This window comes from Centruroides sculpturatus, unplaced genomic scaffold (genome assembly GCF_000671375.1).
Source record: "Centruroides sculpturatus isolate CEXI.00-Female unplaced genomic scaffold, Cexi_2.0 scaffold137, whole genome shotgun sequence".
In the NCBI taxonomy this organism is placed as follows: domain Eukaryota; kingdom Metazoa; phylum Arthropoda; class Arachnida; order Scorpiones; family Buthidae; genus Centruroides; species Centruroides sculpturatus.
The window spans coordinates 511,173-533,884 of record NW_019384453.1 but is presented as its reverse complement, the minus strand read 5'-3'; the positions used below and the strand labels follow the sequence as shown (position 1 = coordinate 533,884).

Genomic DNA, 22,712 nt, shown 5'->3' with positions numbered 1-22,712 from the left:
ACAATAATAAATATAAAAAAATAATATAAATATATTTTTATTATTATTCTGCATTTTTTTCTTTTTGTTCTTTGATTACAATATTTGATAGATATATTATAATTTACTGATTATATGATACAGGTTGATTTAAGAATGAATAATTTATCTTTATGATGATAAATGTAAATTAAAAAATATTTCCAATTTGGAAATAATTCTAGTAATTTATAATGGTAATCATTTTAAAAATTGAATAGTATGAAAATTGAATAGTATAAAAAGTCTAGTTTATGCAACTTCATTAGGAGCCTTTTCTGTGAATATAGTTTAACTTACAAGAAAATGGTAATTCTTGTTAACATTCAAAACTGACCTGTTGTATTTATTTTTATTTAATTATTATTTATTTACTATTTTGAAACTGTTCAACTTAAAGCTCAATTTTAAAAAAGTTTTAAATTAATATATTTCATACATTATTTGATGATTAATTGCTATTTACTAATTTTAAATGTAAAAATTTTTAAACACCAATAAACTCCAAATTGATAAACACAATGGAAGGTGAAATAATAATTATTATATATTCAGACAATTTTAGAAAATAGCTTTTGTTGCTGTTAATTTGATTTCAGGTTTCCTTTAAGTATTTGTATAAAACTATTTTATTGAAGCCTAAAATAAAACAAAAATTATTGCCAATATCAAATCTATATGTTTATTTTCAGATGTATAAAAAAAATACAAAGTTTATTTTTTCATACCTGAAGATAAATGTAGGCATTTAGGATAAAGCAGTTTTGGACAAATATTGAAATGTTCAATTATTTGAAACTATAGACTATTTGCTCATTCATATTATTTAATCAGTACAGAGACNAGCCTAAAATAAAACAAAAATTATTGCCAATATCAAATCTATATGTTTATTTTCAGATGTATAAAAAAAATACAAAGTTTATTTTTTCATACCTGAAGATAAATGTAGGCATTTAGGATAAAGCAGTTTTGGACAAATATTGAAATGTTCAATTATTTGAAACTATAGACTATTTGCTCATTCATATTATTTAATCAGTACAGAGACTAGCTGTAATTTGTATTGTAGTTTATTTAATGTAAACAATCATCATCAGTATTATTAAATAAATAAATATTTTTACTCCAGTTAACCTTAATGATAAAATGCTTAAAGTTTTCTCATATTAATGTAAATCTTATTATAATAACATAAACCCTGATTGCTTTGTATTTCTTTATATACAGCTATAAATTTACAAATTTCAGACTAGACAGTACATTGCAAAGTATATCAAAACAGGAATGACTATGATTGAAATTTGGTAAGTACATACTGATTTATTTAATTTTATTCTAATAAATATGCCTGTTTCTAAAAATTTGCATTTTCTAAAACTGTTATATATACTTCTTGAAATATATTAATTACATTATCTTCCTGAAAATCTCTTACTTAATGTTGTTAATCAATTCCAGAGAGATATTATTAAAAATATATAATGTTAAAGACTTACTAGAATAAATTTAATAAATAAATAGTTACAATTTTAAAATATAAACTTAAAAATTATCAACAAATTGATCAAAATGCTGTTTAATGGAAATTTGATTGATTTTCCAAAAATTGAATTCTGAGCAATAAAAATTATTGTTGCATTTAAGAGAGTATTTTTAGAAATTTTATAATTTTCTATAATTCATAAATTTTTAAAGAATTATGGAACAAAAGATTGACCCAGAATGGCATTTGAAGCCACAACTTTTACTTATTATTTAGATTCCTTGACATTCATATTATTTGAATTTTGTTTGATTTCTTTTTTTCTTTTAGAGAAGCAGATAGTTAAATCTATTTTATAAGTATTTGGGATAACAAATAAACAGGTTTAACAAATAAACAAAACATTTATTGAATAACTAAGATTAACATACAAAATTCAGTTACAAGTCTATCTGACTAAACGCTACTCGATTAAATGCGGTTAAATGCCAATTATACAAAGGGCAGCTGTTAGCTACGTCTAATCCTGTTTCTGGGGGGAGAGAGTTTGCAGAGTACTAACATACAGTACCTCTATGTGAGAATGGATGGTATAGACCGAAGTATGGTGGACGCTGATGGTATGGAAGAGTCTGCATCCGTTGAATGTCTTCTCTGATGGGATTCAAGTCCTTTTGCATGGCGATCGACTGGCACAAGTACAGAAATAACTTCCTTGGGTTGATCCGCGCCTTGAGCTTCTGGGGGCTCGAGCTTTTATTCGCTTGTCGTGGGAAAGGAGTCACATGATTGTCATATGTTGACATTAACGGTGCATTTTTGACACCTACATCAACTTTCCCATCTAATTGTTATAACAAATGGTGACCTCAGATATAATTCTTACCAGGAGCGTTTTTTCTATCGGAGTTGTTTACATTTTTTTCCTCGACAACTGCATTAAATTCGTGGATTTCACATATTAATATAGAGCAAACTACAAAAAAATAAATAAATAAATTTGCTAAAATAAAGTAATAAATATAACATCATGTATTCAAAAATCTCAATATATTTATACATTGTTATATTTTAATTAATAACTAAGCAGAAGTATTAGTTTAGTAATCATAAATTGCACCATTAAATTCTTTGTAAAATGTTGTCTATTGGATCTTCTCTGCCCTGTAGACAACTAGTTCCCCATTAACTTATATAGTGAACAAATAATTAAAAAAAAAATATGAGTTATATAATATATACTGTATTTAGTTGCATATAAGACAATCTTGCATATAGGACAAGGTGTGACTTTAAAGATCAAAATAAAGAAAATTAGATTTATTAATACAGTTCTAATTTTATTTCGTTTAATCACAAATAAAATATCAAATGCATGTAAATGCACAAATTGTTCTGTAAAATTATTGGCATTTTAAACTTTAAGGAAAAATCTTGTAAAATCAACAACATAATTTGTTTAAAGCTAGACAATTGGGAACCTTCTTTTGCCAATTCTTAACAGTCGAATCCATTCTGTCAAATGTATACTTATGAGTTTCTCCGAATTCTGATTTCCAAATAATCATCTGTTTTCATATGGGAATGGATTAAAACTTAATCAGGCTCCCATGTGATTTTGGAATTTCAATTCAGAATTCAATTCAAAAGCTTTGCCATCCAGCGGATGGTTAAAGGTGTTATTTATATTAAAAGCTTTGCTTTTCCTATTGCTATTTATCTTTATTGCTGACAATACATAAGAGCAACCCAGATAAAATAGTTTTGTTTTTAAACATCAGGTCGAGCATCTGGTAAAAAGTGCAAATACACTGTTCACAAAATTTATTGTAAAAATGCAAAGAATCCTTCACTCGGGAGTATAGGACAACCTAGGTTTTTGAAGCAATGAAAAATGAATATAAACCTTGTCTTATACACGAGTAAATACAGTATATTAATTCAGTTTTGAAAAAAAGAGGCATTATGTATTAAGCTGAAATTTATTAATAACTTAATGAATTTTGCAAATAAATCAAAAAATTTCTTTTGATTATAGTGGCTATTATCATATCTAAATTATTCTGCTAATTTTTTAAATCTTTAATTAAATGATTATTTAATATATTGAAATTATAAGAATAAAAACTATGCTAAAATTATGCTGTTAAAAATTAGATGTTAAGTAAAAATTATTAAAGAAATAGAAAACAAATTTTTAGTAATTTGTCAGTTATATCTTCATTCCTGTATTATCATAATATATATACACTTTCAATAAAATATAGTAAAATATAGATCACTTTAATTATGATAGTTCTTGTACAAAATATTATAGTTGTATTAATATTGTTTATTTACAGTGAAGAGTTAGAAAAAACAGCAAGAAAGTTAATTGGGGAAAATGGTTTGCAGGCAGGATTAGCATTTCCTACTGGCTGTTCATTAAATAACTGTGCTGCTCATTATACACCAAATGCAGGTGATACTACAGTACTTCAATATGATGATGTTTGTAAAATTGATTTTGGAACGCATATAAATGNGAATATTTGTATCAGCCAATTCGTCGTTATCTACAAAATTGATTCTATTTAAATGTAGATCAGTGGGTAATAGAGGGTCTCTACCATATACCAAATAGAATAGAGTAAAATATAGTAAAATATAGATCACTTTAATTATGATAGTTCTTGTACAAAATATTATAGTTGTATTAATATTGTTTATTTACAGTGAAGAGTTAGAAAAAACAGCAAGAAAGTTAATTGGGGAAAATGGTTTGCAGGCAGGATTAGCATTTCCTACTGGCTGTTCATTAAATAACTGTGCTGCTCATTATACACCAAATGCAGGTGATACTACAGTACTTCAATATGATGATGTTTGTAAAATTGATTTTGGAACGCATATAAATGGTATGTATTTATAATATGTACATACATAAAAATAATTTTAAGTTGTTTATTAAAATGTATTTTTCAAAAATACATTTTAAAAATTCTAATTATTCCTTGAATATATCAAATTAATTAAGATAAATAAATAAATACAGGAAATAAAGAATTATCTAATTCTGTTGATGCATTGAATGTTTCAGTAAATTAGATTTGATTCAAGGGTTCAAAACTCTCAGTTAAATATGTTAAATACAGATGGGCATACTGATGTGTGAGATCTGAAAGGCCCCCGGGTCTAAACCAGTAATTTTATTAATAATGTTAAATATTGTCATAAAATATTATTTCATTTTGTGAGAAAAATAATGTTTTAACGCGGGAAAAGGCAGATAACAGATGTCACTTCCTTTGAGGGAAATTCATACATCCTCTGTTTTTCCCTTATCCGCTAAAAATCTCGCTCAGATGGGAACTATCTACCCCTCTTTGATCCCTCTCTCATCCGTTCACATGAAAGAGTTTCTAGCAGATGATTGGTCGTAAATCATGAGATATAGGGGAAATTTGTCAGAATTCGGGGAGTTCATCGTCAGACTTGAAAGAGTAAGGACTCCACATATTTGGCTCTGCACCGCCTTAGGAGTTCATCGACAGATCTGGAAGTGTCCGGACTCCACACATTGTCCTCCTGATGACCAATGCCCTTAGACGAGTCACATAGAAGAATTCCAGAGTTAGCGCTTAGAAGATATATTTTAATTTTGTGCACATATCGATCTCCCATGTAAAGAAGTAAATGAACTTTATCTCCAAAGTGTCCCTTGCCTACAGGGAAGAAGACGAACAACAACTAAACCAGGTTGTATGTTTACTAACGATATTGTAATCTCTCTCTCGATCGCGCATCGGTCATAGTATAAGTCCAATTATCTCTCGACGGGTATCTTAATTGTAGTAGTTATATCATTCCTTTATTTAATAATTTATATTAGTTATTATTTTCTTATGTCATATTAAATTTATTGTTGTTTGTTTATCAAACGAAATGACTCTTAATTTGTGTCTGAATCAGATCTCATACGCGTGTTTGTCCGCAGAATTAAATTGACAAACTGGTGTCAGTCCTGACGAGCATCTGGACTTCACAGTTCAGATCTACTAGCGATTATCGCTCTCCTATAAAAAGTAAGAGAACCGATCTCACGATCGCGTGCCCGTAAGTGGCGTAACTTTGTTTACGTCCCCGGCTATCTCACAGATGTGAGGACAAATGCAAATTTGGCATTTTAGGAAAAACTCCTCTCTCTGCAATTACACAATAAAATGAAATGTTGCTGTTAAAAAAAAGTTACTCTTTTTGTTGAAAGGTTGTTTCTAAGTCAAGAGTTCATTTTAAGCACACTACAGTACTATTTGTATATCAAAGAATACTGTTTGTTGATTTGTTGAATACTGTTTGCTACCTTGTATTTACTAGATTTACATAATTTACATACAAATAATAATGATAAATGATGATAAAATAAAGAGCTCATGTTTTGTTTGTAAATTGCTTATTTTTTCATTACATTGAAGTTGTGGATTCTATCAAACATTTTTCTACGGAATGTATGTACTGTATGTTTTTAATGTAGCAGTCTTTGAAACATATCAGCTGTGCAAAAAGAGGGATAGATGTATTCAATGTTTACAGTAAATAAAATGCTGTTTTATTATGTCTATATTCCACACCGTAAAAAAAATGTGAGGGTCAGGGAATTTGGACAAAGTTAGTCAGGGAATTCAAAACAAAAATTTGAGTAGGAACCTTGTTTGAACTAACTTCATTATCCAAGATATGTACTTGAATATTTAAGTTTTTGTCTTAGTGACAGACCTATGAACAACATATCAGCTTTGAAGTTTATCAAAAACTAGGTGGACAGCATATGCAGCATCCTCAGATCTGTCAAAATGTGATTTTGTGCGCTCTTGAAGATTGTAGCTAAAGTTTTAAGTGGAATAAGAAAATCCATGCAAAAAGAATATGGTCTGAAAAAATGTTATCTGTTAATTCTATTGTTTCTCTGAAAGTCATGAAAATGTTTCTGTACAAGACACACAACTTTCTATTAAAACTGGAATCTGAAAAACTAAATTCATTAAATGCTGCTTTGTTTCAAAGTACAATAGAACTAATGAAAGATCTGTACACTTCAGAAACTATTGAAAGTTTGCTTGGTGAAGCAGTTAATGTTGATCACAATTAGATAAACAGCCTGAAACTTAAACAGAACACACTTTTGATTTGTTTACAAGTTGAAGTTTTACCAAGTTTTAGACCATTTGATTGTTCTGATGGCTACAATATTGATATTTTATTGAGCAAGATAAAGCCTACATGTACAGCATTTCTCCCACTCATTTACAGAATGCCAAAAAATGTCAAATAATCTGATGGAGACACCAATAAATAGGCTTTTTTTTCCCCCTAGATAAAACAAGTTTTGGCATTGACAGCATCATGCATTACAGACAGAATGATAATACTTTGATACATCCTATTCCCTTAGAGATAAAATAATAAGTTCTGTTTTGAAAACAACATAATTGAAAAAGCAAATACAGTTGATCAACCGAAACTTTGGTTAACCGAAAGCGTTCCAGTCGGACTGTGATGTGCTGAATCAAACGTTTTTGATACTAGATTAACTTCTAAAGTATGATTTTTTTTTATTTTTATAGTTTTCAATATATTTATTTTGTTTGTACAAAATAAAGAAATAATTTTTAATGATACAATTGCCATGATTATTATTATAAAAATTTTCATTAGGCTTAACGTCGATGAAAATTCAACGCGAAGCAACACACGATGGAGAAAATTTAAATGTGAGATATATTAATATACTATTATTGAGATATACTAATATACTATATTAATAATGTATTTTTTCGTACATAATCGGTTATCCAAAAAATTGATTTTCTGAACAACCCTAGTCCCCAATTGATTCGGATAATTGATGCTCTACTGTATTGCCATTTGTGAAGTGCAGGATAGTTACAATAGCTCCAGTAACTGTTGCAAGTAGTGAACACTTATTCAGCAACATTAAGAGGATTAAAAATAACAGAAGATTAATGATTCAAGATCAAAGGTCAAAGGTGCTTACTTTAGTAGCATGTGAAAAAACTTAGTAGTGCCTTCTAAAAAAAATCAAGATAAAAAAAAATGAAGATTACTTTTATTAAATAAACTTGAGCTATCTTGCATACATTTAAACAGTAAACACTTTAAACAGTAGTTTCGTTGCTACTTTCGTGGATATACATGGACATCGGTCTTTCCTTTCCATTAAATCTGTTAAAAAAAATCTTTTTCCATGTGTTCAATGGATTCTTACTCGACCATATCCATAATTCTGTAATTATGCCTACCACCAACGACATGAAGATCTCTAGCATAAACACTTTTACATTTGGCCTGCTGTTGGAACCAGCTGCCAGCCACTTATCCCTGGAGTAATATTTGTAAAATTTTGCAGCCAGCTCGAACAAGGATGGTACTAAATATAGTAGTACTTACATATAAAATTCTCTATAGTCTATACGTGTAAAAAAGTTAGTAACTAAAAATATCTACGGATATATATTTATCTATAGTCTACAAGTGAGAAAAAGTTAATGACTAAAAATATGAGAGGATATAAAATTCTGTATTGTGTAATAAAGTAGAAATCACAACAAGAAAAAAGAAAGCGAAAATTTTTTTACAAATGGATCCATTAATATTTATTATGCGGGATGTATATAGCATTAAAATGACAGAGCCAATTGAGTCGTTGTTTAAATCTGTTTCAAGAAGTATTGATATCCTGCATAAAAATACTGTAAACAAAAATTGAATATTTTTAATGGTTATTTCCATTTTGTCTTTAACTTTGTTTTTGAGGAAAAATTTCACACGTTTAAACTACACATCTATATTAGATTTAAGAGAGATGCCAGAAAATGGAGTGAAGTAAAATGTCAAGAAATAAAAATTATTAGTTTTGAAGGATCACTTCTGATCATTATTGCATTATTGTTTTTACTATATATATATAGTAAAAACAGTTTTTACTATATATATATAGTAAAAACTGTTTAGGTGAACACCTGCATTTGACGGACACCTGTCAAGATGGGCAAAAATTTCTGGCACGGAATAGTTTATACATAGAGTCTTCATATAAGTTACCTGTGTAATGCAACCACGAACATCAATTTTTGGTCAGAAACAACATACAACAACTGTAATAAACAACCACTTCTGTGAATATATCTGGTCTAAACTATTGTTTGAACCCATCTCAACAACATTTCTTTCCTCCTAGTATAATGAATTAGTCTAAACTCTTGTTGTTCAAACCCACCTTGGGCACTTCTCCCACTCTTGAAATTAGATGCAGGTGTTAATCGATTAGTCCAGCTACAAAGGAAATTCATTTCAGTTTGTTTGAAAATGTCAGAAAAAGGAAAGAAATGCGAAGTGCTGTCTTTAGAAGATCATGTTAAAGTTATCAGAGAAAGTGAAAATTGTTTATCACAATGGCAATTAATGGTGAAGTTTGACTGTGGGAAAATGCAATTTATTGTACTGTAGACCTACAATATTTTCCTTAGGGGTATAAAATATTGTGCACAATACAATTAATTGGCTGATCTCATCATTTGATATAATTTATGTTATTTTATTTTAAGTTAAAATAAGTTTAAACTAACGAAAACCAAAACCGAAGTGGCAGAGAGATACGTCACACTTCTATATTGATGATGTAATACACATAACTAAGGAGAAAACAAAGAGAACCAAGTTGAATTAATTAAGTCAGAAAAAAGAAAGTGTGCATTATAATTGAGAAAAATGTGAATACTGTATTAATCTTTAAAATAGTAGAGAGGTTGAGGCACACGTATTTAGCCCAAAACGTGTACAGGTAACGGGTGAGCGCCGCCATCTGGCAGTTCTGGACTGTCGATAATGGCGTTTGCTACGTGTAGCTTGGTGAGTACACAATCGGCTTAAACGTCTTCATTTTTTTGTGTTTGGGGTTAAAATTATGATTTATTTTGCTTCCGCCATTTTTTCAACTTATTTCCCGTGAGTCAATGCGCGATGTTCACTGAGTCACGTGATGTTATGAACGTGTGCCTCAACGATTTTTACTTGGACTTGAAATGTGTAACGTGTACTTCTGCTATCCGTACACGTTTAACGTTTGAACTTGTGCCTCAACCTCTCTATTGGTATTAAATCTGTCTTATAAAATTATGATAACTCATGTTAATCGAGTTATCTGATAAGAATAAAATACTTAGCTCTATTGTTGAAAAAATTCCCTTATTTTTGCTTGCTTCAAGTTTTGCTTAGTATAAATGGCTAAAAAGTACTCAAAATATGTATGGAAATGCAGTACAGTAGAACCTTGAACACTCGGCCTGATGTGGACCGAAGGGTGGCCGAGTTTGTGAAAATGCCGGGTTATCGAGAATGGGGTTTAAAAAAATAAGTACGAGTGTTTCCTCAGAAAATACTGTACTGTACTTGTACGTATTGTTTACTTGAGAATATAACAGAAAATAAACTGCCCAAATACCCTTAAACAAACGAAAAGTACGTCCTTTATGAAGGCATAGAGCCTTTACTACATGAAAATGAAAATTAATGAATACACTGTGTACATTAATTTACCTGATAAGACAGACCTCAGAAAAATACTTTATGAGAGCTTTTATAAAGCTGTCTATAATGAAAATGAATTAACTAAGGATTTTTTTGCCCTGTCAGGGTGGGGCCGAGTTATCCGGAGTGCCGGGTTATCGAGAGCCGAGTTTTCGAGGTTCTACTGTATTACAACACCACCTGTATTGGACAACCTCCTATCTAAAAGACCACTTTTTGAAAGGAACCATGTGTGATCTTCATAGACAGGTTTTACTGTGTGTGTGTATATATATATATAGGTATGTGTGTGTTTACAAACTTAGTTTTTTGAACATTTGTTTTCAAAAAATTGTTGTATAGAGAATTTATTTTGCAAAGTATTTTTATTTAAAACTTCAATCAGGATAGAAACATACTAACAATGAAAATTTGTTTCATAAAGGTTGATAAACAAATCAGGTGTAGCTTCAGCTTTTTCTTAAACAGGCAAGTTTGCATAAAGTGAAAATTTTTGGGATGGTTGGGTATTTGAGTAATTGGTAAAATTGAGCTTTTGTACCTATCACCTTTTCAGAATGCCCATGAATGCAAGTTAGATCAGGTTTTATTCATCACCAATTTGTCAACACATATCTGAATAAATGAGTTGACATATTGTCTATTGAAAATTTATTTCTTAATTTTTATGATTTTGTGAGCTTACTTCTTTATACCTTCTTATGAATGCTTTGTAAACAAATGAGATTTATATCTGTATATCTTTGTCTGTAAGTGATATCCCCTCGATGTGGGTTCCTGTCCATGGTGAGGGGACCTCCCAGAGATGGTTTAGTAACTTCTCTTTACCATCCCTGGGATCTGAACCCACGTGTTTGCCGTGTGTGGTGTCCCCGTATGCCGGAAAGGGGATCCTGGTAGTTGAGGGGCAACATAACGTCCCCAACACACTGCTTTGGCCCCTGCTTCGGATAAACGGGAGGCTCAAATCAGGCTCCGTTTGAGTCAATCGGCTGGTGGTTGAGTCATTCTTGACCTCGGCTTGGAGTCAACCGATCGATGCAGACCGGGCAGACACGTCAGACAAGATGTGCTCTTCTTGACTGCATTGTGAGGGTATAGCTCCTGGGAAACCCTGGTGTGACGGTCTATGGGAGTCTCCCATGTGACGGCATCCCCTTGTTGGGCCCCATGGTGGGTGGGGTCACTAGAAGCTGAAATAATATTATTTAATCATGGATCATAAATCTTCAAAAAATACAGACAAACCAGAAAACATGAATGAAAACACTGCCAGTCAGTTATCGTACTTAATAGTGCATGCTACTGGGGAAAAACCTTTGTCAAAATGTTCCCCTTTTTTGATTCAGAAGTTATTTGAATCAACGATCGGGCATCTGGAAAAAACGCAAAAATTGAGGTCAGGAGACCTACTTGTAGAAACTGCCTCACCTCAACAGTCAGCAAAACTTCTAGCTGCAAAGAAATTGGGAGACATTGAAGTCACAGTCGCACCACATGGAAGTTTGAACTCATCATGTGGTGTGATATCGGAGGTTGATCTGATGTCTGAAGAAGAAACAGACATTCAGATTGGCCTGTCAGACCAAGGTGTGACTGCCGTTCGACATATCTCCATTCGTCGAGATGGCAAGTTGATCTCGACCAAACATCTTATCCTCACATTTAACAAGCCGATATTACCAACTTCCATTACTGCAGGATACCTGCGCTGTCCAGTTCGTCCATACATTCCAAATCTGCTGCGTTGTTTTAAATGCCAGCGATTTGGACATTCTCAAACATCCTGTTGAGGGAAGAACATATGCGCACAGTGTGGAGTTGAAGGTCACCAGAGTACTGAGTGTACCACTACTCCATGCTGTGTGAACTGCAAAGACGCACATCCCGCCTACTCCCGCAAATGTCCTGCATGGCAGACAGAAAAAGAAATCCAGCATGTAAAAACAGTAAACAACTTACCTTACCCAGAGGCCCGTTGTATGGTCACTTCAAGTGCACCACTAAAACAAAAGACATTTGCTGCTGCTTTGAAATCCACAAAGACATGTGGAGTTCAAACCGACATTTCCGTTTCCCCAAAGGAATCTCTCACTCGGCATGCTAAATGTTTACTGATTCCATCAAAAGAAACACCAGAAAAGGAGAGTATAAAACCAAAAACACCCCTACCTAAAACAGGGGTTATAACAAGAAACTTGGGTTCAAAAAAGGCCAGTAAGAACCCACTAAACAAGCAGAGAGTGAAAGTGGCTCTCTCTAAATGTAAAAAATCAAAAGCCCACTCTATGAGTGAGTTTTCTGATATCTCTGATGAAGAGACTAATCAGGAGGTGACAAAACCCACATCACCTCCAAAAGAAAAACCCCCTGTTAGATTAAAGAGAGATACTCTCACAAAGAATGTTGCCTCAAACACATAATGGGTTATAAAATAACCCAATGGAACTGTCGTGGTTTTCGCAACAACTTCTCTGACATTAAACACTTGACATCATCTACCCAATCTCTCTGCGTGGCACTCCAGGAAACCCATCTAAAACCTGGAGAAAATATTTCTTTAAAAGGATTCAATCTTTACCGCAAGGATGATGATAGCCACAACCGTGCCAGTGGAGGTGTGGCTATTGTAGTTTCAAATCACATCCCATCCTTGCCGGTACAAATCACCACTAATTTGCAAGCCGTGGCAGCTAGAATATCTATTGGAGTAACTGTCACAGTTTGTTCTATATACTTGCCACCAGATGTCAGAGTGAATGAGAATGAATTGGATACTTTGGTTGAACAGCTACCAACACCATTTCTTTTACTGGGTGACTTCAATGGTCACAATCCTATGTGGGGCAGTCCTGACATCAATCGTCGAGGCAGAGCCATCGAGAGATTTATAGGTAATCACCAACTGTACCTATTTAATACTGGAGAAGTGACATACTTCCATGCCCCATCAAGAACGTTCACTGCCATTGATCTATCATTAGCAACTCCGAATCTGTTTTCAGCATTTACATGGGAGGTTGGATCTAATCCACTCTCTAGTGACCACTTCCCAATATTTCTAAAATATCGAGGCAGAGAAAGCTGTGAAACAGCCCGTCCACCACGCTGGAAACTGGAAACGGCAGATTGGCCTGCATTTTCCTCTTTGGCTAACATCACTGAGGAAATGGTCAATACTGCTGATATCAATGACGCAGTTGAAGTTGTCACTTCTAGTATTATACAGGCAGCTGAAAAAACAATGGGGAAAACATCAACCAGATATCCAAAGCATCCGAAACCATGGTGGAACCAGAATTGCGAGGCAGCATTTAAAGCACAAAAGAAAGCATGGGGGATTTTCAGAAGATACCCTAGTGCTGAAAATTTGACTGCTTTTAAAAAAGCAAAGGCAAATGCCAGAAGAGTTAGAAGGCAAAGCCAAAGGGATTCTTGGAGGAAGTATGTTTCTAGTATAACATCATCTACTAGCTCAAAAGCAGTCTGGGATAAAATCCATAAAATCAATGGGAAATATACTTCTTATTCTCTGTCCATGCTAGAAAATAATGGCACAATAGTCAGCGATATACAGGGTATTGTCGATTTATTGGGAGAAACATTTTCGTCTTCATCCAGTAATATTATGTATCCAAGAAATTTTCAGGCTTATAAAGCCCAAAGCGAAAAACAATATTTAAATTTCCATTCTTCATCTAATGAGGAATATAATGTGCCATTCACTAACATAGAACTACATACAGCGATCTCTCGCTCGGGGAATAGTGCTGTAGGCCCGGATAAAATCCACTACAGCATGATTAAAAATCTGTCAAACAATTCCCTTTGTAATCTTCTGAATCTGTTTAACAGAATATGGACAGAACATACTTTTCCTGACTCTTGGAGGCTATCGATCATTATTCCCATTCCGAAGCCTGGTAAAGACCACAAGAATCCCTCAAATTATAGACCAATCTCTCTGACAAGTTGTCTCTGTAAACTCTTTGAGAGGATGGTAAACAGACGTCTGATGTATCTCTTAGAGAAAAATGAATACTTTTCACCACATCAGAGTGGTTTTCGTAGGAACAGAAGTACCACTGATAACTTAGTAAACCTTGAAACATCTATACGCGAAGCGTTTGTTAGACGACAACACTTAGTGTCTGTGTTTTTTGATATAGAGAAGGCCTATGATCGCTGTTGGCGATATGGGATACTCCGTGATCTGGACCATTTCGGATTTCGGGGTAATTTGCCAATTTTCATAAAAAACTTCTTAGAGAATCGAAGATTCCAAGTCAGGATGGGCAACACTTTATCTAGGCCTTTCACGCAACAAGAAGGTGTTCCTCAAGGCTCTATTTTGAGTGTGACTCTGTTCCTAATTAAAATTAACAGCATAGCTAACTGTCTTCCTCCCAGTGTGAAACACTCTTTGTATGTGGATGACTTTCAGATCTCCTGCCAGTCTAGCAACATGAGTTTTATCGAGAGACAACTGCAAACCTCCCTGAATCGCATAGAAAATTGGTCCAAGACCAATGGTTTCAGTTTCAACATAGAGAAGACCTCGTGCATCCACTTTTGCCGAAGGCGTGGTTTGCACCTGGACCCCGAAATATATTTAAATGGGGTTAAAATTCCAATTGTGAATGAGGCTAAGTTTTTGGGTGTTTGTTTTGATCAAAAACTGACATTCTTGCCACACTTGTGCAACTTGAAGAGTAGATGTTTGAAATCTCTAAACCTTTTAAAGGTATTATGCTGCTCATCCTGGGGAGCAGACAAAGTATCTATGCTCAGGATTTANATTAGACTTTTTAAAAGTCATTAATTTGTGTAAAGAAATTTAATTATTTATTTATTTATATTTTAGCCTTTTGTTCGTTCTTGTTTGTTATTAATATGTATATATTTGTTTTTTGTTGCTGTTGCTGTTGTTTATTTATTTATTTTTGTCATATGTTTCTTATTTGTGACATTTATAATTATTTACCATTTGTTATGGCGCAGCTTAGCCTATATGGCTCTTGTGCCAAAAAACCATTACCAACCAACCAACCTGTAAGTGATATATGACTTGTAAGACTGCATATAAACAGTAATTATCAAAATTGATTACTTATTACACATGTATTTGAATATTGTTTTCATATGTGCAGAGTAACATTGAACTTCAGTATTTTAAGAGGAAAAATTTGAATTATTTAAAATGGTGTACAGTACATTCATTTCATTATTATGCACTTTGTTTTTTAAGTTTTTGTAATTGCCATTATTTGCAGCCACACTGTGTTATCAAATTTAAATTAAAAATTTTTTAAGAAATGATATAATTATAATGGTTAATAATAAAACTAAGGAACTTTTTTATATATCCAATAGGTCGTATTATAGACTGTGCCTTTACTCTGGCATACAATCCAAAGTATGATAAGTTATTAGAAGCTGTCCGTGAAGCAACTAATACTGGCATAAAGGTAAAAAAGAATATAAATAATTTTAAATCTATTTAAATATTATGTATATTTAAAGTGGTTTATAATAAAGTTATAAGACTGAAAATAATACTAAAGATAAGATAGTAATATCATGCTGTGAAATTATTGATAATTTTAATTAAACTTAAATCTGTTTACAATAAATAAGTTAAAGATCAAGTAGATAAAAAAAAATAAAATAATTGAAATCATCACAGCAGAGGTCTGTGGTGAATAATGTTAATTTTGATTATTAATAAATGCAAATTAAATAATTTGTTTGACCTCTATTTCTGTGTGATTGCTTTATTTCTAGTTTTTCAAATTATTTGAAAAAATTGAATTGCAGACTGTTTGAATGTTAATGAGCATATTTGCATCTAGAGAGATTCTTGATTCAAGAAAACCATGGAATAGAAGGGTATACTGCAAGTCATTATCATTTATATGTTAGGCTCAAAGTCCAAAATCGCTCATTGAGTGAAAAAAACAACCACAAAGTGAAATTTGCATTGTGGTTTTCATGATATTTGACAACTACGTATTGTGGTGATTAAGAAAAGCCATAACGCGTTCTGAACATTTGCTGATGAAACCACGATACGAAGGATAGGTTGTAACTTGTCAACAGGTGCATTGCAAACACTTGTGGAGTTTGTATTGTGTTGATTCTTGACCTGTGCTGCCATTTCTAGAAAAGGGTAATTACTAGTGATGTAACGAATATTTGGTTACTATTCGGTATTCGGCCTATTTTTCACTATTCGGCCGAATACCGAATATTTAATCACTATTCGGCCGAATACCTAAAAACAGGAGTAATAAATAACAAAAACACAGTAAATTAATCATTTTGGTACTTAGATTTAATGTTATTGAGTTAGTGTTGTTTGTTTATATTTATTTATAACTTGAAACATGCACAAAATAAAAAAGAAAATAATATTAGTCACATGTATTCACAATTTATAATTACAAAGATCAGCACACGTACACGTCTATCGTTGGAGAATCCTCGCACATCTGAGGGTCTGACCCTGCCTATCCTTCTTTTTAAGCGCTCGTCTTTGCTCTTCCCTTTCTCTTTCCTCTATCGCTCTAATCCATGTATGCCTGTGCATACATCATAATACGCGCTCACGATACTTTCGATTCGTCACTTTTCCGTCGTAGAGTTCCCATTTTACAATTACGTGACTCAGCCTGGTGATAACGGAGAAAAGAGACAGATAGGACGTCGATATAAGTCACAGTTATGATTTCACAGATTCGAGACAGCTTGATAGCCCGAACGGCCCCAGGCTTTCGCCCGTGCACGCTAAGTGACTTTCATTACAAGCATTTAGCTTTCCAAAGTCTATGACAACAATTGTTTGGCATTGACGGGCGCGAATTTCAAGCCAATAAGCTGCCTCGACTTGTTCGATTATGTTATCGACTCAATTTCATATTTATTTTCACATTTTCACTTCGCGGTCCTTCTATGTTCTTTTTCCGTTATTTACAAGTGTAGGTCATTTGATATCATAATTTATCACATACAGTAGATCCTCCTATAAGACTGGTTCCTATAATTATGATTCCTATAAGACGGCAAAAAAATTGTGGTGGTATCCGTACACAACGGTAAAATAACTCCTATAATTACGTAAAACATCATCGGGCAGCCGAACTACTTTCCTGCTGTCCGTAGTGCCACGCTACAGACATTTAGGTGGGTAAATTGAGTTTAGTTTCGTCTGTACATATAATCTATATATATATATAAATGGACACGTATGTCCCTATATTTTACTTTTTTGCCAAAACTACACATCACACGTGAATAGTGTTTGTATGTGGTGGTAGCCCCAAGTCTCCATTCGTGCATTGGGGTGGTTGCGTCTCGATAGCTATAAGGGTGCGGGAGATATGAGGCTGAAAGTGGCTTTCTATTTCTTTCTATTTCNTATAATTATATATTAACTTAATTTATTGTAACTTTATTATAATTATATATATGCTTTCCGCCGCCTGGCGCCACGCTACGGAGATTTTTGGTGAACTATCGTCTGTACAGTATGTAAATTAGGTATCGTAAGTCTAATACATTTCTTGTGAAAGAAACATTTCTTATTCAACGGCGATAAAAATTATTTATATTAATGATGTCTCCAAAGTTCAACGAAGTATTCGCAGAAAAATAACATCAGAAATCGCTGCCGCGGTTTGCTGAGTTGTTCCGCGACGAAAACAAGCTTGAGCAATGGTGATGTCGAATGGTGCACACTCGGTAAGTAATCCTACAATTTTTTGTTTATAGCGTAGTTTATATGGATTATTGCCAAAAAAATATATACGTATTTTATAAATGTTGAGTCGGATTAGTCTAGAATCAATTAATTTTATGGAAGAAAACCTTTCAAACAGCTGTAGTCTGTAAACTTCACACGTGTTTGGCTGTGATTCCTACAAAATCGGATTCATAAAGAATGGAACATATCTACCGTCTTATAGGGGGATCTACTGTACTTCCATGACACTCTTGTCTGTCGGCTACAACTGCCAAGAATTAACGCGATTGGCAAAGCGTAGTGACAGCAGACCAATAGAGAATAAGGACCTTGCCATAATGCGGTTTGCGCACCAATTTTTGTACGTGCGTTAATCAAGCCGAATAGTTTGGCCGAATATTCGGCTATTCAACCACGCTCCTGGCCAAATACTCGGCTATTCGGCCTCAGGCCGAATATACTATTCGTTACAACACTAGTAATTACCCTTTTCTAGAGTAATTTCAACCTCTCAGAGTAATGTTTTGGGTAGTCTTTTATTTAGGGTAAATCTAAGGTAAAACTACCCTGTGTTCTGATGCTATTACTCATCACTCCACAAGTTTTGCTGGAAAAAGTTTTAGCCTAAAACCATTCTGTTTTTCCCTGTAACTGGAGGGTTTTAGGATAGGACAACAGAAGCTAAATAAATAATGCAGGTTGATGCTAGGTACATGGGTGTACACTGTACAATGATGATCAGTTTTCGTCAATAATCTGTCCGAAAACAATCGGCGAAATCCGAAACCGACGATAACCGAAGTCAATGAAAACCAAGGTATTACTGTATATTACACCTGAGTAGGATTTTGCTTTTCTCAACCTTCATGCTATTGAGCCATTGGCACTCTCCATATCAGATGTAAATTAATACCTCTGATAAAGCCTAAAAATCCTAAGACATTTTAGTTATTAAAATTTTCAAAAACAGTAAGAATTGTTCTGATTATTATTTCACAATAATAGTACAGGGATCTGCATCATAGAATCGTTCATCTTATTTTTTTTTAATTCAAGTTTGAGCTTAAGCTCAGTGAGTTTTCTTAATTTAGGGTAATTTTCTGCAGTTGAAATTGGTTCGATTGCTTTAGTTAGGGTGCCTAATATTGATAGGGAATGTGCAGCTCCCAGAAATGTTTTAGCTGCTGTTATGAGCATTAATCCATCAGGACTCTATCAGTTAGGAAACAAGGAAAGTCTTTTTGATCAACTTTATGCTCGTAATGAATTTACAATTTCTACAGTAACTTTATTAACATTCAGGACGTACCCTCAACTTTATTAACACTTCGCTCAGCATCCATGTTAACATCTGGAAGTAAGCAAGGGTTTATAATGTATCACTGTAAAAGATACTGTATTGATAAAAATGGAAATGTTGCTCAAAGAACATAAAATGCATGAATAATTAAATGTTGTAAAGTAACCAAGTTAAATTTCTGTATATGGTGAATGATTTTGTTACCTGCTTATAAGATGATTGAAGATAAATAAATCATAATGAAAAAGAAAGTTTTATTTTCTTATCATCACCTTGTTATTAGTTAACATCCAGACTGTGTGGTGGCTTTTAATCATAATAATTCCATTGCACAGTGGTTTTTAACTTTAGCAGCTGATTTTTATTTTATTGTGTATAGTATATCAAGTACGTACCTACAAATACATGTAGTTAGACCTTTAGCACTTTTTAGCAAAACAAAAGAAACAAATGTGTATTTTTCTCCATACATTTTTAAGTATGAAAATTAAATTTCTAGAAAAACTTGTAGAACTAATGTTGTTCGGCATTAAAAATTGTAAATAAAAATGTTTTGAGCCTAGAATCCATATTTTAAAGTTACAAACCACTGTGCATCGTATGATCCTGTATCATGGTTGCATCAGTTAACATTCAGAATGAGTTATCGCTTTTCTTAATCACCACAACACGTAGTTGTTAAATATCATGAAAGCCACGACAGGAATTTTGCTTTGTGGTCGTTTTGAGTTAGCCACAACATGTTGTGGCCATTTTTACAACTGCCATGATACGAATTTTACTTCCTGATCTTTTTTTCACTCAATGAGCGATTTTGGTCTTTGAGCCTAACATATACAGGGTTCCTACACACCTGGAAAGTCGGACTTTCATTAGTGTTCAGAAAAAGTCATGGAATTTCAGGAAATTTTTTAAAAATTGGCAAAAGATCAGGGAATTTGCATGCTTTGCTACCTTGTTGATTTTTGCTGACAATATGCTTGACTAAATGTAGCCATCTGCAGGCAGCAAGAAGTAATGTGGTGCAATACAACTTATGAAAAGGGGTGCAGAAAATTTTCAGGACTCAAAATTTTTCCAAAAATTTACAAAGTACACAAAATGATAAATAGTTTAAATGGTATTATCTATCATTTTTCATTTTAATAATTTTGATTGCATAACAAAACAATTTCTGATTTTTTACTGTTTATTAATATTTTGTAAAGTTCAGGAAATTTATTAAGGGATAAATTTAATATATCTTTTTGTACATGAATTTTATAGAATTTGTTAATGCTTAATAAAAAAATAATTGACTTTTTTTCAAGGCCATGTAGATTTATGGTTGGATTAATAACAAAATTTTAATAATTTGGCAGTTATAAAAAGTATATAACTGTTAATTACAGAAAATAATTAATTAAAATGTTGGAGAAACAAAACATATGTGCATAGTAAGTCAAATGCTGTTTCATTTTGTCAATGTATCATACTGTAAGGGATGTTAGGGTCGGGGAAAGTCATGGAAATTAAAACAAAAATTTGAGTCGGAAATTTGAGTAGAATTTTTTCAACTTAATAATTTATTAAATTTAGAGTGAATATTTTTTAATTTATATGTAATTGATATTTGCTCAAATTATTTGGTTATTAATTTTTACTTTTTGTCTAGCAGTCAGTTTTGCTTTTAATTTTGAATGTTTTTAAGATACAGATACTAAATTGCAAGAGCTACATTTGAGATAAGTTAATAATAACAATTTAATCAAGACATTTCAACAAGATATTGTAATTATTTACTAGTAGATAAGCCCAGATTTCCTGGGCAAAAAATAACAAACATCAAGATTATTAGATTATTTCATACTTCTAATCCTTCTGTTATATTATAGTATTTGATTTATATAACTACAAAGATTATGTTACATAAGGGTTCATTGCACCAAGTGACCAATCTAACACATCTTAATAATTCTTTAAATTGTATACAGTAGAGGAATAAAGAATTTTTAAAATGTGTTATATTGATCACTTGGTGTGATAAACCCTAATGTAAGATAACTTTTGTAGTTATATAAATCAAATATAACAAATATTAAAACGAAAACCATATGAAGAGTTTAGTTATTTTAGTCTACCATTGTCATGTTTATCCCAATACTTGGATGGTATGAAATGGCACATTTTCAATGGTCAAGTAAACAGGAATCGAAAATATGATATGTTAAATTTGTCAGATATCATATTTTTTCTTAATAACTCTAAGAAACTTTACCATTTAAAGCCAAACCTCAGATGGTAATCTGCCAATGAATCAAATTTTGCAAAAAATGGACCAAATATTTAATAAACTTAGCACCCTCAAAAACCACTTTATCTCATAGCATGCAACTAATCAGTAATTGCTATACAGAGATGATGGCATATAGTGAAGGGTCTTCATACCACATTCCAGAAGCAATCAAGAATTTTCATTCAAAGCTAATGACCAGAAGTATGATTACAGACACACGGAAGTGGTTGTCCATCCTCATAACAATCCTCAGTTGTTTGAGGAATTTGGTTAATAGTGCTAATATCTACATTGAATTTTAAGGTATATATCCATATTTTCATTTTAAAAAGATACATGCCAAATAATTTTATCACCTCTAAACATTATTCCAAGAAGGGGTCTGTGACCTCTGCCTGACTAGAAAAGGGGTTCATAGAACAAAAAAGGTTAAGAAATGTTGTACTATACACTAACTTTTTGTATAATAAGACTTCAGGGAAGACTGTTAGATAGTTATACTGCATGGAGAATATCCTAATCCATCTTTATGTTGTGGTTTTCCATTCTGCTTTGACCAATCTTACTGGTTATTGTAACATTTAAAATATTTTCAATCTCTTGGAATAAGTATCACAAACTTATTTAACCTTTTGTTAACATATGATGATGCTAATGATTCAGTACATAGATCAGGTTGCAACTAGGGGACAAACAAGGCATGTGCCCTGGGTGCCAGTTAAAGGGAGAGCCAAGAAGAAAGGGTGTGTTAGATTAGAAATTAATGATTCCTCAATGCCTAGTTACTTTCCACCCATCCTATATAAGTTAATAGGCTGAATTTATACATTAAAATTTTTTTTCTATTATAAGGAAGCAGGAATTGATGTTAGACTTTGTGATATTGGAGAGGCAATTCAAGAAGTTATGGAATCATATGAAGTAGAAATTGATGGAAAGGTATATCAAGGTGAGAATTTTATTTTTCATTTTTTTAACTAATGTAAATTTTAATGAACACAATTCACATCAATCCATTTGTAGTTATATAAATCAAATTAACTTGAACTTTTCTTTTTTATTTGCATTATATATTTTATTTCTGCATTTAATAAAAACAAGTTGACTTCCAGTAATTCAAAAATTATTTTTCCTACTATAAATTTTGATTACATTGCCAAATATATAACAAATTATGAAATTTTTTTGTTCATTGTTTTCATATTTATTTTGACTTGCTAAAGTATTTTTCATTGAGATATAATATTAGATATCTTTGTTGATATAACAGAATAATTTGTTAGATATTTGATTACATGAGTACAAC

General features: G+C 32.4%; 1 protein-coding gene across 1 annotated transcript in view; it reads left to right on the top strand.

Annotated features, from left to right (window-relative positions):
• LOC111620613 (methionine aminopeptidase 2-like) overlaps positions 1-22,712 on the top strand; it is an 81,014-nt gene that overhangs the window by 32,014 nt on the left and 26,288 nt on the right. The window contains exons 9-12 of the mRNA XM_023362579.1: positions 1,270-1,325; positions 4,220-4,401; positions 15,464-15,558; positions 22,259-22,355. Coding sequence (XP_023218347.1) covers positions 1,270-1,325; positions 4,220-4,401; positions 15,464-15,558; positions 22,259-22,355 — 430 coding nt within the window. The remainder of the gene's footprint in view (positions 1-1,269; positions 1,326-4,219; positions 4,402-15,463; positions 15,559-22,258; positions 22,356-22,712) is intronic.